The sequence below is a fragment of the Mirounga angustirostris genome, unplaced genomic scaffold (assembly GCF_029215605.1).
Source record: "Mirounga angustirostris isolate CCGP_5_RB_7025 unplaced genomic scaffold, mMirAng1.0.hap1 SCAF_12, whole genome shotgun sequence".
In the NCBI taxonomy this organism is placed as follows: Eukaryota; Metazoa; Chordata; class Mammalia; order Carnivora; family Phocidae; genus Mirounga; species Mirounga angustirostris.
Window position 1 is genome coordinate 6,353,026 of NW_026991720.1, and position 18,056 is coordinate 6,371,081.

General features: G+C 50.6%; 2 protein-coding genes and 1 long non-coding RNA gene across 5 annotated transcripts; 1 reads left to right on the forward strand and 2 right to left on the reverse strand.

Moving 5' to 3' along the window:
* Nucleotides 1-815: 815 nt before the first annotated feature.
* On the reverse strand, nucleotides 816-8,431 carry LOC123842681 (GTPase IMAP family member 5). 2 transcript variants are annotated; one of them, XM_064575735.1, is made up of 3 exons: nucleotides 7,941-8,431; nucleotides 3,456-3,504; nucleotides 817-1,998 (listed from the first exon to the last, which is right to left on the reverse strand). In XM_064575735.1, exons 2-3 carry the CDS (start codon nucleotides 3,496-3,498, stop codon nucleotides 1,112-1,114), a joined length of 930 nt encoding a protein of 309 aa, XP_064431805.1. In that variant the 5' UTR covers nucleotides 3,499-3,504; nucleotides 7,941-8,431; the 3' UTR covers nucleotides 817-1,111. The 2 variants fall into 2 exon arrangements, with proteins under 2 accessions (XP_064431806.1, XP_064431805.1); XM_064575736.1 differs by lacking the exon at nucleotides 7,941-8,431 and having other exon boundaries at nucleotides 816-1,998; nucleotides 3,456-7,916.
* On the forward strand, nucleotides 7,627-10,173 carry LOC135362219 (uncharacterized). The gene is made up of 3 exons (XR_010406700.1): nucleotides 7,627-7,741; nucleotides 8,884-9,030; nucleotides 9,664-10,173. It is a non-coding gene; the product is annotated as an uncharacterized LOC135362219 (long non-coding RNA).
* Nucleotides 10,174-10,227: 54 nt separating this feature from the next.
* On the reverse strand, nucleotides 10,228-17,333 carry LOC135362218 (GTPase IMAP family member 1-like). Of its 2 annotated transcripts, none has more exons than XM_064575737.1 (3): nucleotides 17,263-17,333; nucleotides 14,875-14,921; nucleotides 10,228-13,653 (listed from the first exon to the last, which is right to left on the reverse strand). In XM_064575737.1, the coding sequence occupies exons 2-3, from the start codon at nucleotides 14,915-14,917 to the stop codon at nucleotides 12,797-12,799; spliced, it is 900 nt and encodes a 299-aa protein (XP_064431807.1). In that variant the 5' UTR covers nucleotides 14,918-14,921; nucleotides 17,263-17,333; the 3' UTR covers nucleotides 10,228-12,796. The 2 variants fall into 2 exon arrangements, with proteins under 2 accessions (XP_064431807.1, XP_064431808.1); XM_064575738.1 differs by lacking the exon at nucleotides 17,263-17,333 and adding an exon at nucleotides 15,786-17,234.
* Between the last annotated feature and the right edge of the window lie 723 nt (nucleotides 17,334-18,056).

Consider the following 18,056-nt stretch of genomic DNA (forward strand, 5'->3'; position numbering starts at 1 on the left):
CCAGGTGAACCCAGTGTGGTCTGCGGTGGGTTTTATAGAGCCTGTGGGCTGCGAAAGCCCTTCACAGTTTAAAAAGGTTGAAGACATCAAAGGAAGAATAATGTTTCATGGCCACATATGAAAGTTACATGAAATTCAAGGTCACCGTTTGTCAAGCTTTATGGGAAGGCAGCTTATGGCGGCTTTTGCACTGACAAGGCAGAGTTGAGTAGACTGGAGACATTTTTTTTAAAAAGATCTTTTATTTATTCATTTGAGAGAGAGAGAGAGAGCATGAGATAGAGAGCATGAGCGGGGGGGGGGGGAGGGTCGGAGGGAGAGGGAGAAGCAGATTCCCCGCTGATGAGGGAGCCTGACCTGGGGCTTGATCCCAGGACACTGAGATCCTGACCTGAGGTGAAGGCAGATGCTTAACTGACTGAGCCACCCAGGCGCCCTGACTATAGACCATTTTTAAGCCTAAATATTCACTATCCGGCACTGCCACTCCCGCTCTAAGAAATTATAGTTCCTTTATTTCCCGACCACTGAGAATTTCCCAGTGACTGCTTTTCCTAAGGCTCAGCCCCCATCCTTCCTCACCATGGTAGGCCCCCTCCTGCACCTGTTCCCTGGCCTCTTCTCGCTTCAGGATCTCTCCCCCACCTCCATCCTCATCATTCTCTCTCCCAGGGATGGGGTTGGGGGTGGGCATCAGCTCTTATGACTAACTCCGATGAAATCAGGTATGTTTCTGAATAAAATAAGGAATCTGCCACCGGCTTTTCATAAAACACCTGTCTCCCCTCAAGAGCCTGACGGCACAAAGGTGGGACCAGAGGTGGGACATCCCCACAGCTTCACCACCCACCACCTGCCTCCCAGCACGTCCCCAAACATTTCCGGACAGTTAGTTTCTCATGTACCGTCACAATTTTTAACAAAACAAAAACAGAAAAATAATTTTTCCTTTGGATTTTATTGACCTAAGAGCACTTGAAGAAAATGGACAGTATGTCTGATGTGACGAAGAGCAAAAGAACGTGAAATCATGTAAAAAACAGAGAATCTGACACAGAGATGGCGACTCTGACAACATAAGTCAGCTGATTGCAGAAATCACTGCAAATGCTCAGTGTCCATGAGTAATACTCAAGTTAATTAAAGCGGCAAGAAAAATCAAAACGCATATACTGAGGACAACAGCTATCCCACCGCAAGAAAACATCCATCTTGTGACTCTGAGGAGCGCCCCGCAGGCCCGGTTGCTCCTGGGGTCTCTCAGGTGTCGCCTTTGCTTTCCCAGCTGCGCCCGCACCCTGTCCAGGTAGCGTCTGTGCCCTTCCCCGCAGGCGCCGCCCCCCCTTTGCCGCAGCCTCTGGGCTTCAAAGAAGAGGTCGTTGCTGTGGAAGGCGCCCTCGTTCGCCCTCTCCAGCCTCTCCACCACAGCCATCAGCTCGGCCAGCTGCGCCTTCTGCTCCTCCCCGGTGGCCGAGTTGTTGAAGCTGCAGTACCTCCTCCCACACTCCCCCACCAGGCTCCTCAGGCTCTGGTTGTCCGTGTGTGCGATGTAATCGTGCAAGGACTCGCCGTCCAAGTCCTCCTTGTGGGTGAAGAGGACCACCACGTGCTTCATGACTCCCGCCCCGAAGACCTCCTTCACCCTCCTCACGGCCACCGTGTCCTGGGCAGTGAAGCGCCCCAGCTGGGTCACCAGCAGCACTACGTGGGGCCCCGGGGCAGAGAGCAGGTAGCAGTCCCCGATGTCCTTGTACATCTCCTGGGTCTGAGCCTCTGCCTCAAAGATGGAGGGCGTGTCAACCACCAGGATGTTCCTTCCGTTCCAGGTCCCTGTCTCGCCCTGGCACGTTTTGGTCACAGGCTGGCTCCCCAGCCTGGACTCAAACACTGGCTGGCGGAGAATGCTGTTCCCTGTGGCACTTTTCCCAGTGCCTGTCTTGCCCACCAGGACGATCCTCAGTGAGGTGGATGTTGCAGACCAGTTATCTTCCTCTCTGCCTAGAAAAAACAATTTTTTGTGTCTCCCTAAGTTAGTGATTCTTAAGGTTTTCAGGTCTTGGACCTTCATGAGATCTCATGAAACTCGTGGACCTCCCTCCCCCAAATCAATCCTATCTAAATACATACGAAAGTTTGTATACAACTTTAGGATGCCCGTGGATCATAGAAAGCCTACGTTAGAAGCTCATGCTCGGACCCACAGCCCAGGGAGGAAGCGCCCTAGGATCTCCAAGCACTTCCTCTAGAGCAGGGGAAACAGGGCTTTTGGGGGAACAGGACTGTGGTCCCCATGCTTTTCTACAGATGGTGCTTTGGCCAATTTCATGCTAAATAAATATAAGTTTAGAAGGAGGCAGGGCACGAGAAGCCACAAAGGAGAAAATATTATCCCCTCTTTTCCACCCCCACATCCCCATCATACTCCCACAGCAGCGCTCAACACATGCATCTGAACCTCAGGGGAAAAGGACACCTCAGAGGTCAGAGGTGCAGTGACCTCCCACCAAGGACCAGCTGAATGTCCCGGGTCTCTGCTCTTGGGGCGGGCACTTGGATCTTTGAAACTGAGGTGACAGAAGATCGTGAATGTCAAGGACAAAGTCTGGGAGATGCCCCTGGATGGGAAGCTGGTGAAGAGTGAGGGGCATTAGAAGCACGGGGGTTGGAGAGATCTGGCTGACCGAATCGCAGGAGATGACTACAGAATGGTGTGGGGGAGGGTGACACTGAGCCAAGAGTAAAATCTTCAAGGGGTGAAGGCGGGTGAGAACCCCAGGACTTTTAGAGTTCTTATGAGTTCAAATGAATTAAGTTCATTTCAGCCTCCTAAAATCTCTTACTTTATCCTTCTACTGTGTTGGTTCTTCCTTTCCTTAAGTATTGGTAACAAGCATGATTCCTAAATCTCTACGGGAACTTTTCCTCTTTCCAGTTGGGAGCAGACCGGGAAAGAGAAATTGTTTTCACAATCTGGTTCCAAATCCTTCAGACTCTGACTTGGGAGTTTCACTTCCACATTTCTCACCAATCATGTGTGGGTGACAGTGGATGGGGTGATGACCACAGGGAAGGTAGAGAACAAGTCATTTTTGCCTCTTTCTTCTTCCCTTTTTTTTTTAATTTTTATTTTTTTTAAAGATTTTATTTGTTTATTTGAGAGAGAGGGAGAGAAATAGCACGAGTATGAGGGGTAGAAGGAGACAGAGAGAGAATATGAAGGAGACTCCATACTGAGCAGGGAGCATATCACGGGGCTTGATCCCAGGACCCTGGGATCATGACCCGAGCTGAAACCAAGAGTCAGACGCTCAACCGACTGAGCCACCCAGATGCCCCTCTTCTTCACTTTAAAATAACAGGGTTTCTATCCCTGTGTTTGAAGTGGGAGTTGATGGAGAGAGAACGGCGACTGTCCTGGGTGCCTGGAGCTCCTGAGAACATCCAGGCTTCCTTACCTTCAGCCATCGTTCCGTATCTGCCCCTCTGAAGCCCTTCCATCCTCTTCTGGAATAGAAAACAGGAAAGGAATAAAAGCAAGTGTCCATATAGGAGTTGCTAAAGCCTGAGAACACTTTTAATGCAGACATCTAAGAATAATTATCCTAGGATGAGCCATTTTCATTGCTAGTTTTTGAACTCATATTATACTTTCAAATACCTATGACTAACTTTAGGCAAACCCCAGGCGAAGTTAGCTTATGTTAACGCAATGCACTTGTTGCTTTTTTTTTTTTTTGCAACTTACAGGAAATTAGGAAATATTTTATTTTATTTTATTTTATTTTATTTTTTTAAAGATTTTATTTATTTATTTGAGACAGAGAGAACACATGAGAGGGGATACGGGCAGAGGACAAAGCAGACTCCCTGCCAAGCAGGGAGCCCGATGCGGGACTCGATCCCAGGACTCCAGGATCATGACCTGAGCCGAAGGCAGTCGCTTAACCAACTGAGCCACCCAGGCGCCCAGGAAATATTTTAAAACAGATCAGTTGATTCTCTCCCTCCAACTTGAAATGAAATGAAAAAAAACCATTCTTCTGTGGAACCAGGAGTGGCACATTATGATTAGCGTTTGCAATCAAAGTAGGTGAACTTGCTAGAACATAGAAAAAAAAAAACTGCCTTGCTGTAAATGACATTGGTTTGTCTGAAGTACTGAGAATTTCCAGTCCCAGAAGCTGTGTCAGATGGATATTCCAGGGGCAAAGAGGAAAGCACAAGTTTCCTTCCAGTGGGAGGGCAGAGCGGGGACAAGGATTCCTTCAGGGACTGACAGCAGAGGAAAGAGTGCTAGAGAGCCGAGCACTGACACCTTCCTTACCCCTTCCAACCCCCACCCCACCCCCCATCAGGGAGTTGGTGGAGAGAAGGTGGTGCCATAACTGAAGGGAAAGAATCAACATTCAGGACAAATTCAAGATACCTCATCCTCATCGCCTGCTCAGATTTTAATCCAGTTTCTTTCCTGGTGGGCTCTGAGGTCCTGGTCTCCCAATATCATCATTTTTGTATCCCAGCAGATTTAACCAGAAATCGACCCAACCATTGGCATAAAAGTTTCATTGGAATGAGGCAGGATATTGGGTCCTTCTTCTTGGGGTTAGAAGAGGCAAGTGTGCACGAGACACGCAACCGTAATTAAGATGAGCTCTGAGGCTGTACTGTATTTATTCAGTTTTAAAGGTGATGTGGTTATGAAACCACCTTAAGTGGTGAAGTCCACAAAGTTATACAACAAATGGCCACCATTTGCCATGAACGAATGTAAATATTTCAGCATCTGCTGCAGCTGTTCTGTTTGATCGAGAAGTGGAAACATTACACATAGAGCTCCATTTACATTTTCCGGCTCCCCAGTCTCAGTCCCCCTCCCTCTGTCCTTCAGAGGGAACCAATATTCTGAGGATTTTATGGATCATTCTCGTTTGTCTATTTATACTTCTACATACACATGTCTTTATAGATAATGTATAGCACGGTTTTCTATTTGCAACTTTTTACATAAATGATGTTATGTATGTAACATTTTATCAATTTTTGCAAAGATTTTATTTATTTATTTAGAGAGAGCAGGAGTGGGGAGAGGGGCAGAGGGAGAGAATCTCAAGCAGACTCCACACTGAGCGTGGAGCCCTACCTGGGGCTCGATCCCACAACCCTGAGATCATGCCCTGAGCCGAAATCAAGAGTCGGACGCTTAATGGACAGAGCCACCCAGGTGCCCCTCAATTATTTCTTAGCAAACGTTTAAGCTGTTTCAAACTACATGCTTGCTTCTACAAACAATGCTGCAGAATAATCCCATTTCTGTCCCCCGGCGCACACATGCAACAAATTACCTGGGACAGACAGCTGCCCCCTGACTAGATATTGCCAAGTATGACCCCAGGATGGTTGGGCGAACTCCCACTGGCACCGGCCACAGATGAGAATTCCCAAACCTGCACTTGAACTTGGTGACATTAGACTTAATTTTTTGCTACTCTTAAGGGCGTAAGTAAGGACATCTGAATTGGTTTAAACTTGCATTTTACTAATTACCATTGAATCAAAAATGTTTTTCTTAGTTTATTTGTTATTCGGGTTGCTTCTGTTATAATGAAATAACTTTTGCTCCTTCTTCCATTCATGCAGTGGATTTTTTTGGCCCTCCTTGGGGGACACCATCCACTTCCAGGTTATCAGAATATATTAAGACAACTTCTTTCCTTTGTTTCCTTTCTTCCTTTCCTCCGCTCCCTCCTTTCCTTAAGCGCTGAGAAGAGCATTCTCCTCACCCTTTTCCATGGGCTGTCCTAGCCTCTGGTCAATTATCCGGCTTCTGCTAAAACTGCTCAAATTCTCTGACATCTTTTGTACTTTGGATGACATTTTCTGAGGTTTGGGAACCTCAGAAAATATGCTGGAATCAATCAATTCATGTGATAAAGACCATGATAGAGGTGAGGATGTTGACAATGGGCTTCATCATCGGAAGCATCCTCTCTGCAGCCATCTGTAACCTTCAAAGTTCTTTCCTGTCCCTGATTCTAATTGTCCTTCTAAATTCCCTGTGATGTGATCAAAATAGGTGTTGAAATGTCTATTTGCATATTAGGAAATTGGACATCAAATGACCTGCCCAAGGTCACCAGATTGCCACAGAGCTAAAGATTAAAAAAAGGGCGGGTGCTCCTTGGCCTGCATATTCTTGATTCCACAGGGGGTAAAAGAGATTATTCTAAACAGGTCCACAAGCCTCTTGGAACACCACATACAATGTTACCATCCACAGTCAGGACATAAACTGATGTTGACAGGCTGGAAGCCTGCCTTAAAATCAACACAGAGAATTGTATTGCAAAACCTTGAGTGCATGTTTTTTTTTTTCCTTTTTTTTAAGATTATTCAAAAATAAAATTGCAGGAGGAAGGAGTTGCTCTGAATTGAAGCATTTCAGTTTAAAACAATCTGATGTTTCGACTTGATTAAGTGAGAGCCAAATGGAGCAATGTGGCTGACACAAAATGCCAGTGAACCTCAGGTTACATTAGCTGAGATGCAGCCCAGGTGGTTCTCCTGAGCCATCTTCTGAGTGGTCAGACTGCAGGGGGAGACATACGTTCCCCCTGAGGGATAGATTTTTAGGCAGATATTAACAGATAAGAGAGTGTCCAGGGCCGCCTGGGTGGCTCAGTTGGTTAAGGGTCCGACTCTTGATTTTGGCTCAGGTCATGATCTCAGGGTCTTGAGATCAAGCCCCTTGCCTGACTCGGTACTCAGTGCGGTGTCTGCTTGAGATTCTCTCCCTCATCCTCCCACCCCTGCCTGGGCGCATGCTCTCTCTAAAACAAAACAAATAAATAAAATCTTAAAAAAGAACATGTCCAGAGGCAAGTCAGAAATGATATTGACAGAAAAGCTATAAATGAGTCGTAGACAAAATAGTAACAGGATGGTAAAGCATCAGAAAAGACTGGGGGAAGCACCCATAGCTGAAGGAATGTGGTATGTGTCAATCTCAGAGCAGGCAAAAGTCAGAGAATAGGGAATGGAGGCAGATTTCTCCTCCAAAAGGAAAATTCTGCCTCATCTCCTCCAAAATGGGACCAGGTGTGAGCAGAGAGTGGCAAGCAGCGAGCAAGCAGAGATTATGACAACATCAGACAGGGATAGTAGGAGGATCTAGCTTAGGTGAGAGTTTCAGGCAAAGAAACATAATGTACATTCTGATTTTTAAATTATATGAGCCTGATTTTAGTTTTTATTTTATCAAACTTGAGAAAGCAGCTTCTCTAATGCTGTTCTAAGAAGGATAAAAATACTTCTCGTCTGCCTTATTCATAAGTATCTCCTTCACTCATCTGCGGAGTCCCTATATTTCCTGGTATGAGTGACACTTGTTGGGTACTTTAGTCATTGTGATGTTGTGATGTGTCTTTCACTGAAGGGTTAACAGACAAAAGGATTGTTCCCATATGTCCTGAGCATAGTCCGTTTGCCTTAGAATAGAGTCCCTCCTCAGGTCACAGGAAATGGGGGGCGGGGGGATTTGGGAGAGAATGGAAGGGCTTCCAGATCAGAGTCATGAGACAACGCCCCCTGAGGAGTCTCCTTTGAAAGGTTGGGTTCATGGGTGGTGAGAAAATAATGATTCCATATTTGCCATTTGGAACCCTGAGAATCCATCTTCTTCTCCCAGACAGACCTTTTGGACGGAGAAGACTCCGTCATGAAATCGCTGGGTTGTGAGCACAGGGTGAGAGGTTCCCAGCCTGTTTCCCGGCCACCCGAGTGCACTGTGCACGAAACTCTGACCATCCCCGGCCGGGTCCACTGAGGGGCGAACCCACAAGGGCGGTAGCCTGGGTGAGATCACAGCAGAGTCCCCAGCTGGGGCCAGACCCGGGGCCCTCAGACCCCCAGAGATGCTGGGACCCGCACCGGGTTCCCCTTACCAGGCGCAGCGCTGCGGGCTCCGTGCTGGACGGCGGCTCCCCAGGCTGCTCTCAGGGCGCAGGCAGCTCTGGGCGGTGGGCAGCGGGCGGCTCTCCCCGCGGCTCTCGGGGCGCAGGCGGCTCTGGGGGGCGGGCGGGCGGCTCTCGGGGCGGCTGCAGGTTCTCGGGGCTGCTCTCCAGGCGGCGAGGGTGCAGCAGGAAGCGGGGGTGGCGGTGCGGCTGGGGAGGAGCTGCGAGTGAAGCCTTAGGTTCCAGGGCTGGGCCTGGGGGCCAGAAGGCAAAGGGGCTTAGGGAGCACGGCCCGCGGCTCCGACCAGGACAGACCCCCGGGGTCCGCGGCAGAACTGCTGCCCTCAGCACCGGGAGAGCAGGGAGCAAGGGGCATGTGGCTCCCTTAAGGGGTCAACTCCTGCCCCAGCCTGCCAGGGTCGCCATGCCTCCTCCCATTTCCTTTTTAGGACTCCTTGAAATAAGCAGGACGTGGAGGTAGAGGCTCTGAAGGCAGTGATGGGCCCCCCAGGTTAAGAAACGCCCCCATGACCTAGTGGGGCGCCAGCCACTCCCCTCAGCCCCTATGGCAGGAGCACCTGCCCCGCGGGACTCCCCAGGCCCCTGGTCAAGGCTCTGTTTCTAGAATGCTCCTGCCTACCAGGGACAGAAAGGCTGTGCTGGTCCACAGAGGGGCTGAAAGAACAGCTCTAAGCACGGGATTTGAAGGACTTGCCAGACCCCTTGTGCTGGCTGCCCCTTCTCTGTCCTCTGACAAACCAGCCCTAAGGGGCTTTAGGGGTCTGGAGCTTCTGGGCCCATTTATTGGGGATGGGGGGGGTGGGGCGGGGAGGGTTGGGAGTCTGTGGCTCTTCTTTTTGTCTACTGATCACACAGTTAAGGCTACAGTGGTGAATATAAAACAATTACTTTGTGTTTGTTTCCCCTGCCATAGGGAGCTGTTGGGGCCACATCAAAATACAAAGCTTCTGCACAGCAAAGGAAACAATCCACAAAACTGAAAGACAACTTACTATATTTGCAGCACCATTTACAAGAGCCACACTACGGAAGCAATAGATGAATGGATGAAGAAGATCTGGTATATATGCAATGGATCATTACTTAGCCATAAAAACAAAATCTTGCCATTTGCAACCTGGACGGATGTAAAGGGTGTAAGGCAAATAAGATAAGTCAGAGAAAGACAAGTACCCTATGATTTCACTCATATGTGGAATTTAAGGAAGGAAACAAATGAACAAAGAAAACGAAGAGATAACCCAAGAAACAGACTCTTAACCATAGAGAACAAACTGATGGTTACCAGAGGGGAGGTGGGTGGAGAGTGGGTGAAATAGGTCATGGGGATTCAGAATCCATTTATGGCGATGAGCAGTGAGTAACGTTTAGAACTGTTCAATCACTGTATTGAACACCTGAAACTCACATAGCACTGTATGTTAACTACACTGGAATTAGAATTAAACAAATAAGCAAAACCAGCTACGTTGCAAAGCAAGATCAGAACACAACACGTGCTTAGGCAGGGCCCTGTCTTGTCCTAGAGAATCTCCAGATTCCTTTCTGTTCATATTGGAAGGTAGGCTCAGAGTCACCTAATCATCATTGTCTGCGATTTTGGGGGGAATATAATTTAAAACAATCTCTTGCCAACTTGGAAAACCTCCCCATTAAAATGGAAGAGAAAGAAAACAGTTCTATCTTTGAACAGGCATGAAACCAGAATGCGATGTGTATCACAGGCGATCCTCCGAGAGATTGCGAAGACAAGGAGACTGTAGCCCGCTGTGCAGCCAAGCAGATGCAGCCCACTATGGATGAACTGTGACTACTCCTCAAGCCAGAGGCCCTGACAATACTATTTGTTACACACAGTTATGAGGAGCGTAGATTTATAGTACATCTTGCAATCAGGGAGTGTGAATCCTCCAACTTTTTCTTGTTCAAAATAGTTTTAGTTCTTTGTTTTTTTGCATACATTTTAGAAGAAGCTTGTGAATATCTACCAAAAATCCCACTCGGATTTTGACTGAGATTGCGTTGCTCTGTTGATGAAATTAGGGGAGGATTGACATCTTAATAATATTGAATTTTCTGACCCACAAACATAGGCTCTCTCTCCATTTATTTAGGTCTTCTTTGATTTTTCGCATCAACATTTGTAGTTTTCAGCATTAAAATCTTAGATTTATCCCAAAGTAGTTCATGGTTTTTAATGCTATTATAAGAGTACTGATGATTTCATTCCAATTTCCAATGGTTCATTGCTAATAATCGATCCTTGCATGTTGACCTTGCATTCTCCTACCTTGCTAAGCTAATTTATTAGTTCTGGAATATTTTTTCCCTTTTTGGGATTTTCTGCATAAATAATCATGTCATCTCTGAATAAAGAGAGCTTTATTATTTCCTTTCCACTTTTTATGACTTGTGTTTTTGGTTGTTGTTGTTGTTGTTGTTTTCCTTGCCTCATTTCACTGGCTGGATGTCCAATGGGATGTTGAACTGGAGTGATCAGGGTGGACATCCTGGCCTTTCCTGACCTTAAGGGGAAAGTGTCCAGCTTTATGCCTCCTGTATTCTTACTGATTTTCTGTCTATGTGTTTTACTGAATACTAAGAAAGGAGGTTAAAGTCTCCAAGTATACTTTTGGATTTATCTATCCTTTTGATTTGTTTAGATTTTGCTTCATGTATTTTGAAGAAGTTTTAGGTGCACACATTTTTAGGATTAGGAAGTCTTCCTAGTAAGTTGACATATTTATCTTCCTGTAATGTCTGTATCTTTTTCTTAAAGAAAAATTTATTTATTTATTCGAGAGAGAGAGAGACAGATAATGAGCAAGTGGGGCAGAGGGAGAGAGAATCTCAAGCAGATTTCATGCTGAGTCAGAGCCCAATGTGGGGCTCCATCTCACAACCCTGAGATCACGACCTGAGCTGAAACTAAGAGTCAGTTGCTTAACTGACTGAGCCAGCCGGGCGTGCTTTTCTTTGCTAATATTCCTTGTTTGTAACCTATTTTTCTATTAATATAGTGATTCAGCTTTCTTTTCATTAGTGTTTTCATGGTATTTTCTTTACCCATCCTTTGACTTTTAACCTATCTATATGGTTGTGGTAGACAGAATTCTGAGATGGGCCCCAAGCTCCCTTTGTTCCTGGTGTACATGTCCTGGACTATTCCCTTCCCTTGAGCATGGGCAGACCTGTGAATAGGATGGAGGCCACTTCCCATGGCAAAGGTGAAGGGACTCTGCCATGGAATTAAGGTCCCTAAATGCTGGTTTTAGGTTAGTCAAAGGGGGATTATACCAGGTGGGCCTGACCTAATCAAAAAAGTTTGAAAAGCAAGAGCTTCTCCTGCTGGCTTTGAAGAAAGCAAATATTCCTTATTGGGAACCCCCTATCAAGAGGGGCAGCAGCCTTGGCCAATAGTGGGAGCTCATGCACATGCGGCCCCGGAAGGCCAAGCTGGGGATGCCGGCCATCCCCTCAACCCCAGCCCCTTCCCTGCTGCCCCTTGGGTTGCCAAGTTGCTCCTTCATCTTGTTAGAGCTTGTTTGAATCCCTAGCTCAGAGCCCCTGTGTGAACCTGGCGGGGCTGCTGAGGATGCTAAAGAGGGGGATCACTAATAGAATTTTGCCCAGCCACGCATCATAGAGCCCAGCTCACTGCCACAGGGGCCTGAGGCCCCATGACCGCAGCTCACCCCGATGTCTATCCTGCTACCCCATTAACCAGGGGCATCTGAGCACAGGTGTGGTGTGTAGGCCCCTGCTTCTCCAGGTGGAGCTGGGATGGCTCTAGGGCCCCTCTCACAACCTCCTTCTTTCCCCACCCCTGAACCCTGGGCCAGGTGAGGAGGTGTCTCCTCTGGCGTCCAATCTGGACTAGAGCTTGGCTGATTTAAAGAGAAGGACTTCCTCTAAAGTGTTTTGTCACATTCTGAAATAGAAATAAGGAAATCCTATCAGTTGGTGACACAACCCAAGGATGGCATCTGATTTTCTAATGATGTGGCGTACAAGCACTTTCCTGGGCTGGCCCACCCCCAAAAACTCTACAGGACCAGCATACCCTCCTAATTTCAGATGCTCTGAGGCCTTGTGCGGGTGGGCCCGCAGCTCCCGCTCCTTTCCATTGCCTGAGAAGAGCCTGGGTTGTTTTGTTTTGTTTTGTTTTGTTTGCATAAAAGTCCAGATCAATACCCACATTGAAGACACTACCCAAATGTGTACTTCACTTTGGTGAGACGGGAACCACAATCACTACTGGAAAATTGGGAAATATTATTTTCAGTATAGTTACATTTGTCTTTTTGGCAGTAAATTATTGTAAAGTAAATAGACTGATTAATCAGAAGTAAATATTAACATGCATGAACCTGACATCTCTTTCACAGAGAATAATAAAACCCAGAAGGACCCCAAAGGCGGACATGTAGCCGTATGTAAGAACCAGATAGGGAGGAGGGAGGGTCGTGTCTGCTTCGGTCGGTTGGTGTGCCCCCAGTATGTTTCATGTGTTGAAAACTCAGTGCCCAAGGGGATGGTTGTAGGAGGTGTGGTGTTTCGGAGCTGAGCATGCGGGAAAGAGCTTTTCCTCCCCCTCGGCGCCACGTACTTCGTGCCTTTCAGTCCAGGCTCCCAGTTCTTGGAAGGGCAGCTCCTGGGAGGGCCACGTCCCAGGGGAAGGTTTTGCGGGAGCCCGGCCCTGGCGGGACGCTGCCTAGCTGATCCCCGCCAGGAAAGGAGGAAAGAAGAGCCTGTGGGCCCCGAAGGCACACCGCACGAGCGGCGAAGTGACCCTCAGTCGACGGGCCCAAGTCCTCCTTGGACCGTCAGTCGGGACTGACCTCCCGCAAGGCCTTGGGTCTGAGGCGCCAGAGAAGCAGGCCGAGGAGCAGCGCGCCGCCGAGCAGCAAGAGCGCCCGCCAACCCCCGCGCGGCGCCACCTCCAGCCAGCGCCGCCCCTGCCCCGGGCCGCCGGCCGCCAGCCGCTGCGCCACCCGCCGGAGCCGGAGGTCGGGGGGCGCGTGGCGCAGGGCCTCCGCCAGGCCGTACACGGCGTTGGTGAAGGGCGCGCCCGCGTGCTCGCGCGCCAGCCGCTCCACCAGCACCAGCAGCTCCTCCACCTGCGCGTCGCGCGCCGCGCCCGCGGCCCGGTTGCTCAGGGCGCACACGCGGCCGCCGCACTCGGCCACCAGGGCCCGCAGCGCGCGGTTGTCGGTGTCGCGCACGTAGTCGTGCAGCGAGGCCCCCTCCAGGTCCTCCCCGCGGGTGAAGACGAGCACGGCCCGCGCCAGGACGCCGGCCCCGAAGAGCTGGCGGACGCCGCGCACGGCCTGCTCGTCCTGGGCGGTGAAGCGGCCCAGCTGGGTGACCAGCAGCAGCGCGTGCGGCCCGGGCGCCGACAGCAGGTAGCAGCGGCCCCGCTCGGCGCAGTCCGGGTCGGCGCGGCGGCCGTCGGCGCTGAAGAGGTCCGGGGTGTCGGTGACGTCGACGCGCCAGCGGGCCCAGCGGCGGCTCCCCAGGGCGCAGGTCCTGGTCACCGGGGTGGACGCGAGCCTGGACGGGAAGCGCCTGTGGCCCAGGATGCTGTTGCCCGTGGCGCTCTTGCCCGCGCCGGTCTTGCCGGCCAGGACGAGCCTGAGCTGGGGCTCGTGCGCGGGCGGCGCGTCGTCCGGGTCCTCGGGACCTGTGAGGACACAGAAGGCGTGGGCTGCCCGCCTCGGACCCGCGTCCCGCTCCCGCGGGCCCGGGGGCGCCTGTGGAACACGGCAGAGCACCAGGCCTTGGGCTTCTGCTTCTCCCACCGAGCCCTCCCTAGGGGTCTGGTCGGAGCTCGTTGCGCCCCGCGGCGTCTGTCCCCGTGTGTCTTCCGTCTTTGGCCTCAGCACAGGCCCCTGTCCCCGCTGCAGCAGCTGGTGCGCATGTCTCTGGAGGGCACCCCTCCGTGACGGCAGGCCCGGACCCCGCGGACGTGATCTCTGGGCACGCACGCGCTGCAGACCTGTTGCTGCTGGACGCCTGCCCTGGCCTCTGGGATGCTTCTCCCAGGCGCCGTCCCAGCGTCGCAGCCAGGAGAGGCGGGAGGGCACGGAGGCCCGGGAGTGAAGGGCTGTCTGCAGTCCCGGCCACCGCGCGTTGGAATCACAGCCCCAGCGTGTGCCCGCCGTGTCACCGTGGGGAAGTTGCCCCATCTGAGTGTTAAACCTCTTCTGCACAGATGGGAGTGGTGACAGAGAGTTGTTTCTCCCGGGGTTGCTCAGAGGATTAGGGGAGCTGGTCTCTTTCCTTCTTCCCTCCTTCCCTCTTCCCCTCCTCCTCCCTAGCTCTTACACCTGCTGCCCAGAAGATACCTGTTAAGCCCCCATCCTTGTTCTGTAGCGCAGTCTACCTGGTAAATCGTGTTCCCTCTAGTCCATGATCTCATTCCCTCCACCTCCTCTTCTGTGGGGGTCAGAGTAGATTTCTTTTTTTTTCTTTTTTGAAAGATTTTATTTATTTATTTGACAGAGAGACACAGTGAGAGCAGGAACACGGGGAGGGGGGGAGAGGGAGAAGCAGGCTTCCCGCTGAGCGGGGAGCCCCATGCGGGGCTGGATCCCAGGACACTGGGATCATGACCCGAGCCGAAGGCAGACGCTTAACGACTGAGACACCCAGGCGCCCCCAGAGTAGATTTCTTATCCTCGGTTTACCCTCTGGGTTGGGAGGCACAGGCTAGTCAAAGCACTTAATATCTCACCGTAGGGCAGGGGCAGAGATGCAGCACAAAGGCAAATCTGGGCTCTTGCTGTTTCAGCCCAGCATGGAGACACCTCTGGGATTTGTGTCTGTTGTTTTGACTTAGCGCATCCCCTTGTTCCCCAGAGCTGACACCTGAGGCCAGTACACACCGCGAGGAAATTCTTACCATAGGCATTTTCTTCATCCCTTGCCATCTTCCGTCCTCCCATTTGCCTGAAAGAGCCCCAAAAACAATTTGTTCATTCATTCATTCATTCATTCATTCATTCATTCATCAAATAGGTATAACTACCTATGTGGGTCAGGCAAGGTCCAAAACGCTGGTGGCACCCCAGTGAAAAGGTCCAGGCTCCTGCCTTCCCCTGACAGCAGCATCTAGGGAAGAACCCTGGAAGGACCTGGCTGGCGTTGGAATGATACCGGGAGAACATTTGGTGACTTTTCAGGGACCCCGAATGCAAAAAGCAGAGGGCAGATGATAGCAGGTCCTCTGTGTCAGAGAGTGAGCTTTAGATGCTGATGTTTTCCCAGGTGGTTCTGTGTCAGTGACATTAGCTGTAGGTTCTGAGTTTTCCCAGGAGATTCCACAGCCAGGGGAGACTTTGGAAAACCCTGAGAATCCGAAAATTTGCTCAGTGACTTAGGAACCGCCTTAGGGCAGTTGGCCTGGGGCAAAAACAAGAAGAGAATTTGCATTTTGTTTTTGGAAATTGGAAAGAAAACATCCCTCCCAAGCTGATCTGAAGAGCCTGTGATCTGCTCTCAGAAAACCGAGTAACTGGGCTTGTATCATTGGTCTAAGTTTGATCTGTGTGCCTGGGGAGACGGGCCACTGCCCTCCAGCTCCTGATGGTCTTGCCCCAAATCTGAGGCCTCTCAGAGTAAGTGATGATACCCAATTCCGACATGGTTTAATACAGTTAAACACCTCGTGATGACGTTCGTCTGAGCACACGAGAGCCTGGACACAGGCACGCAGCCCGTCCTCCGTCTGCCTCCCCAGCCCCGTTTCCCGCTCGCCCCCTACTCAGCCAGCTGCTCGGCAGAGAGCGGGTTTCAGCACCTTTCCTTTCCCACCTGTGTGCTTGCTCCTCTGACCACTGATTCTCTCGCACGTGTCTGAGTCCTGTCTGTGCCTCCCCATCCAGTTCATGTCTACCTCTTCATGGCGACACCTGCTGACTGTGCGTGACCGTGTTCTGTCCCGTGGGCACCACATGAGGAAAAGCAGAGGGCGGGGCTGCTGGAGAACTTGTCTCTGGCCAGAGGACTCAGGTGACAGGTTTGCCTGGTACTCAGTCCAAAGTGTTTTGTGTTTCTGCAGTAACACCCCTGCCACCCCCCCAAAGCCCTCAGTAAAGGTCACCCCACAGGCCTTAGGTGATGAGTGATCTTGTGCATACAAATCAGCAAACTCCCATAACTGACCGCAGAGCGGAAGTGAAGAAACAGCCGGAAGATTCAGTGCAAAGAACAAGCATTTAGCTAAAGCCAGAAGTCCTTGTCCATGCTGGAGATGAGAGATTGTGCTCTAGAATATTCTCGGAACTCCTGGGCCCTTTGGAGCCTCTGACAGGGTTTGGATTGGGATTTGGAGAGTTCCTCCAGAGTTTCTGAGAGCTGAAATCCTGGGTTACAGAGGTGTGTAGTCATTGAAGAATGTAAAACATGGAGACTCCCGTTATCTTAAATGGGATGGTAGATGCTTTATCTAGTCCAGCGCTTTTGAACCTGCTATCTTTTGGCAATGTCTAAGGATTCTTTAAAATATATCTATTTCTTTGACATTTGGATTCACAGATCTGTACTTAAAAAAACAAAACAAAAAAAGGTATGTCTCGCCCCACCCCCGAGTGATTCTAATGCCTTTGGTGGGTGCTCTGAGTTTCTGAGCCATTCACCCCGTCCAAGCCCTTCATTTCCAGTGGGGATGAGGGTATGAAGCGGGCTCAGAGCCCACGGAGCCCTGGGCGGCTCGGGCTGGGGGGAGAGAAGTGTAAGGGCACATGTAGGGCAAGGGTTAGAAGACGGTGTTCGTCATGGTCGCTGGCTCCTGCTAGTCCCTGTCGCACACAGGGCTGAGGAGGTGGAGTGTTTGAGGAGGATCCAGCTCACAGACATAATTTTCGCTTTGTACCACGATCTGAGGGTAGACTGCCTTCTTTGTCCTCAGAAATATCTTTCGGCTTTGCTGCATCTGCCCTCGGGGAGTGTCTGCCGGCTTCCCCAGTGTGCTCTGCTCCTGAAGTCCTTCTAGCAAACACCTTCCTTACTAGTCAGGGAGTAGGGAAGGAGAAAGGATTTCGTCCCAGATAGGAGTGTGTGCGGGCCACGGCTGGAGAAGATGCTTAGCACTTCTTCTGAAATTACTTTGTTTGAAAGTCAGAGCATCCTTCCAAGCCTGGAAGTGTGAAGTGTGAAGTTACCCTTTCTAGACCCTGCTCCCCTTCCTCAAAGGTAGTAGAAGGCAGGTGCTCGCTCAGTGAGCTCACACAGGCCCCCAAGTCCTCACAGCTCCCACTCCCCAGGCGACCCCCTTGCCCTGTGGGCTCACCTTTCCCGCAGCAGTGGTGACAGGCTCTGAGGGTGGCGGAGAGGCCCCTGGCCTAGTGCTTTGCCTTTGGCTGTGAGCACAGGAGGCTGCCCCTCCCAGCAAGGGGAGGAAGTGTCCTAGCCTCTCAGAGCTCAGAGCCCCCGGAGGGAGGGTGACAATTTAAAGGGACAGGACCATGGCCAGCCTTTCCGATGGGAAACCCAACCCCTGCTTTGGACTGTGGCGATGTTTTCCAAAGGTCCCTGTGACCCCCCCACCTTATCCCCAGTTCGGGCTGTAACCTCAGAGAAGAGCAGTTGAGATTTCTGAGGCCTGTTTCAGTTCCAGCCTCTGCCCACCAATCTTACCTCCAGTTGCCTTTTTTTTTTTTTTTTTATAGGTGTTGGCCTATGAAATGGCCTCTTGAGAGTCTCCTTCCCTCGACTGGACATCAGGTTGGACAAGGTCACCAGCACGGTCCTATCTGCCAGGCCCGTCATTCTTAAAGGAAAGGAGGACTTTTCCAGTCATTAAAGATCAGACAGCAGGAAGAGGAAGGAGATCTTTCATACGAGGCTTAGTCTAGCCTCAGTTGGTCTCTCTGACCCGAGTTTCTGTTTCTTCTCTCAGGAGGGTCATGAGAGAGGTGAGTAAATAGCCCCCCGTTGTGTGGAGAGAAGGCCGCAACAGCATATGGTGGTAATGGGCCCCGGACCGGGCTAGGTCATTAATGCCCTCTGTGATCCTGCCTAACTCAAACTTTCTGGAGTTAACTTCATCTGAAGCTAATTGGTTGGGGTCTGATTTTTACCCAT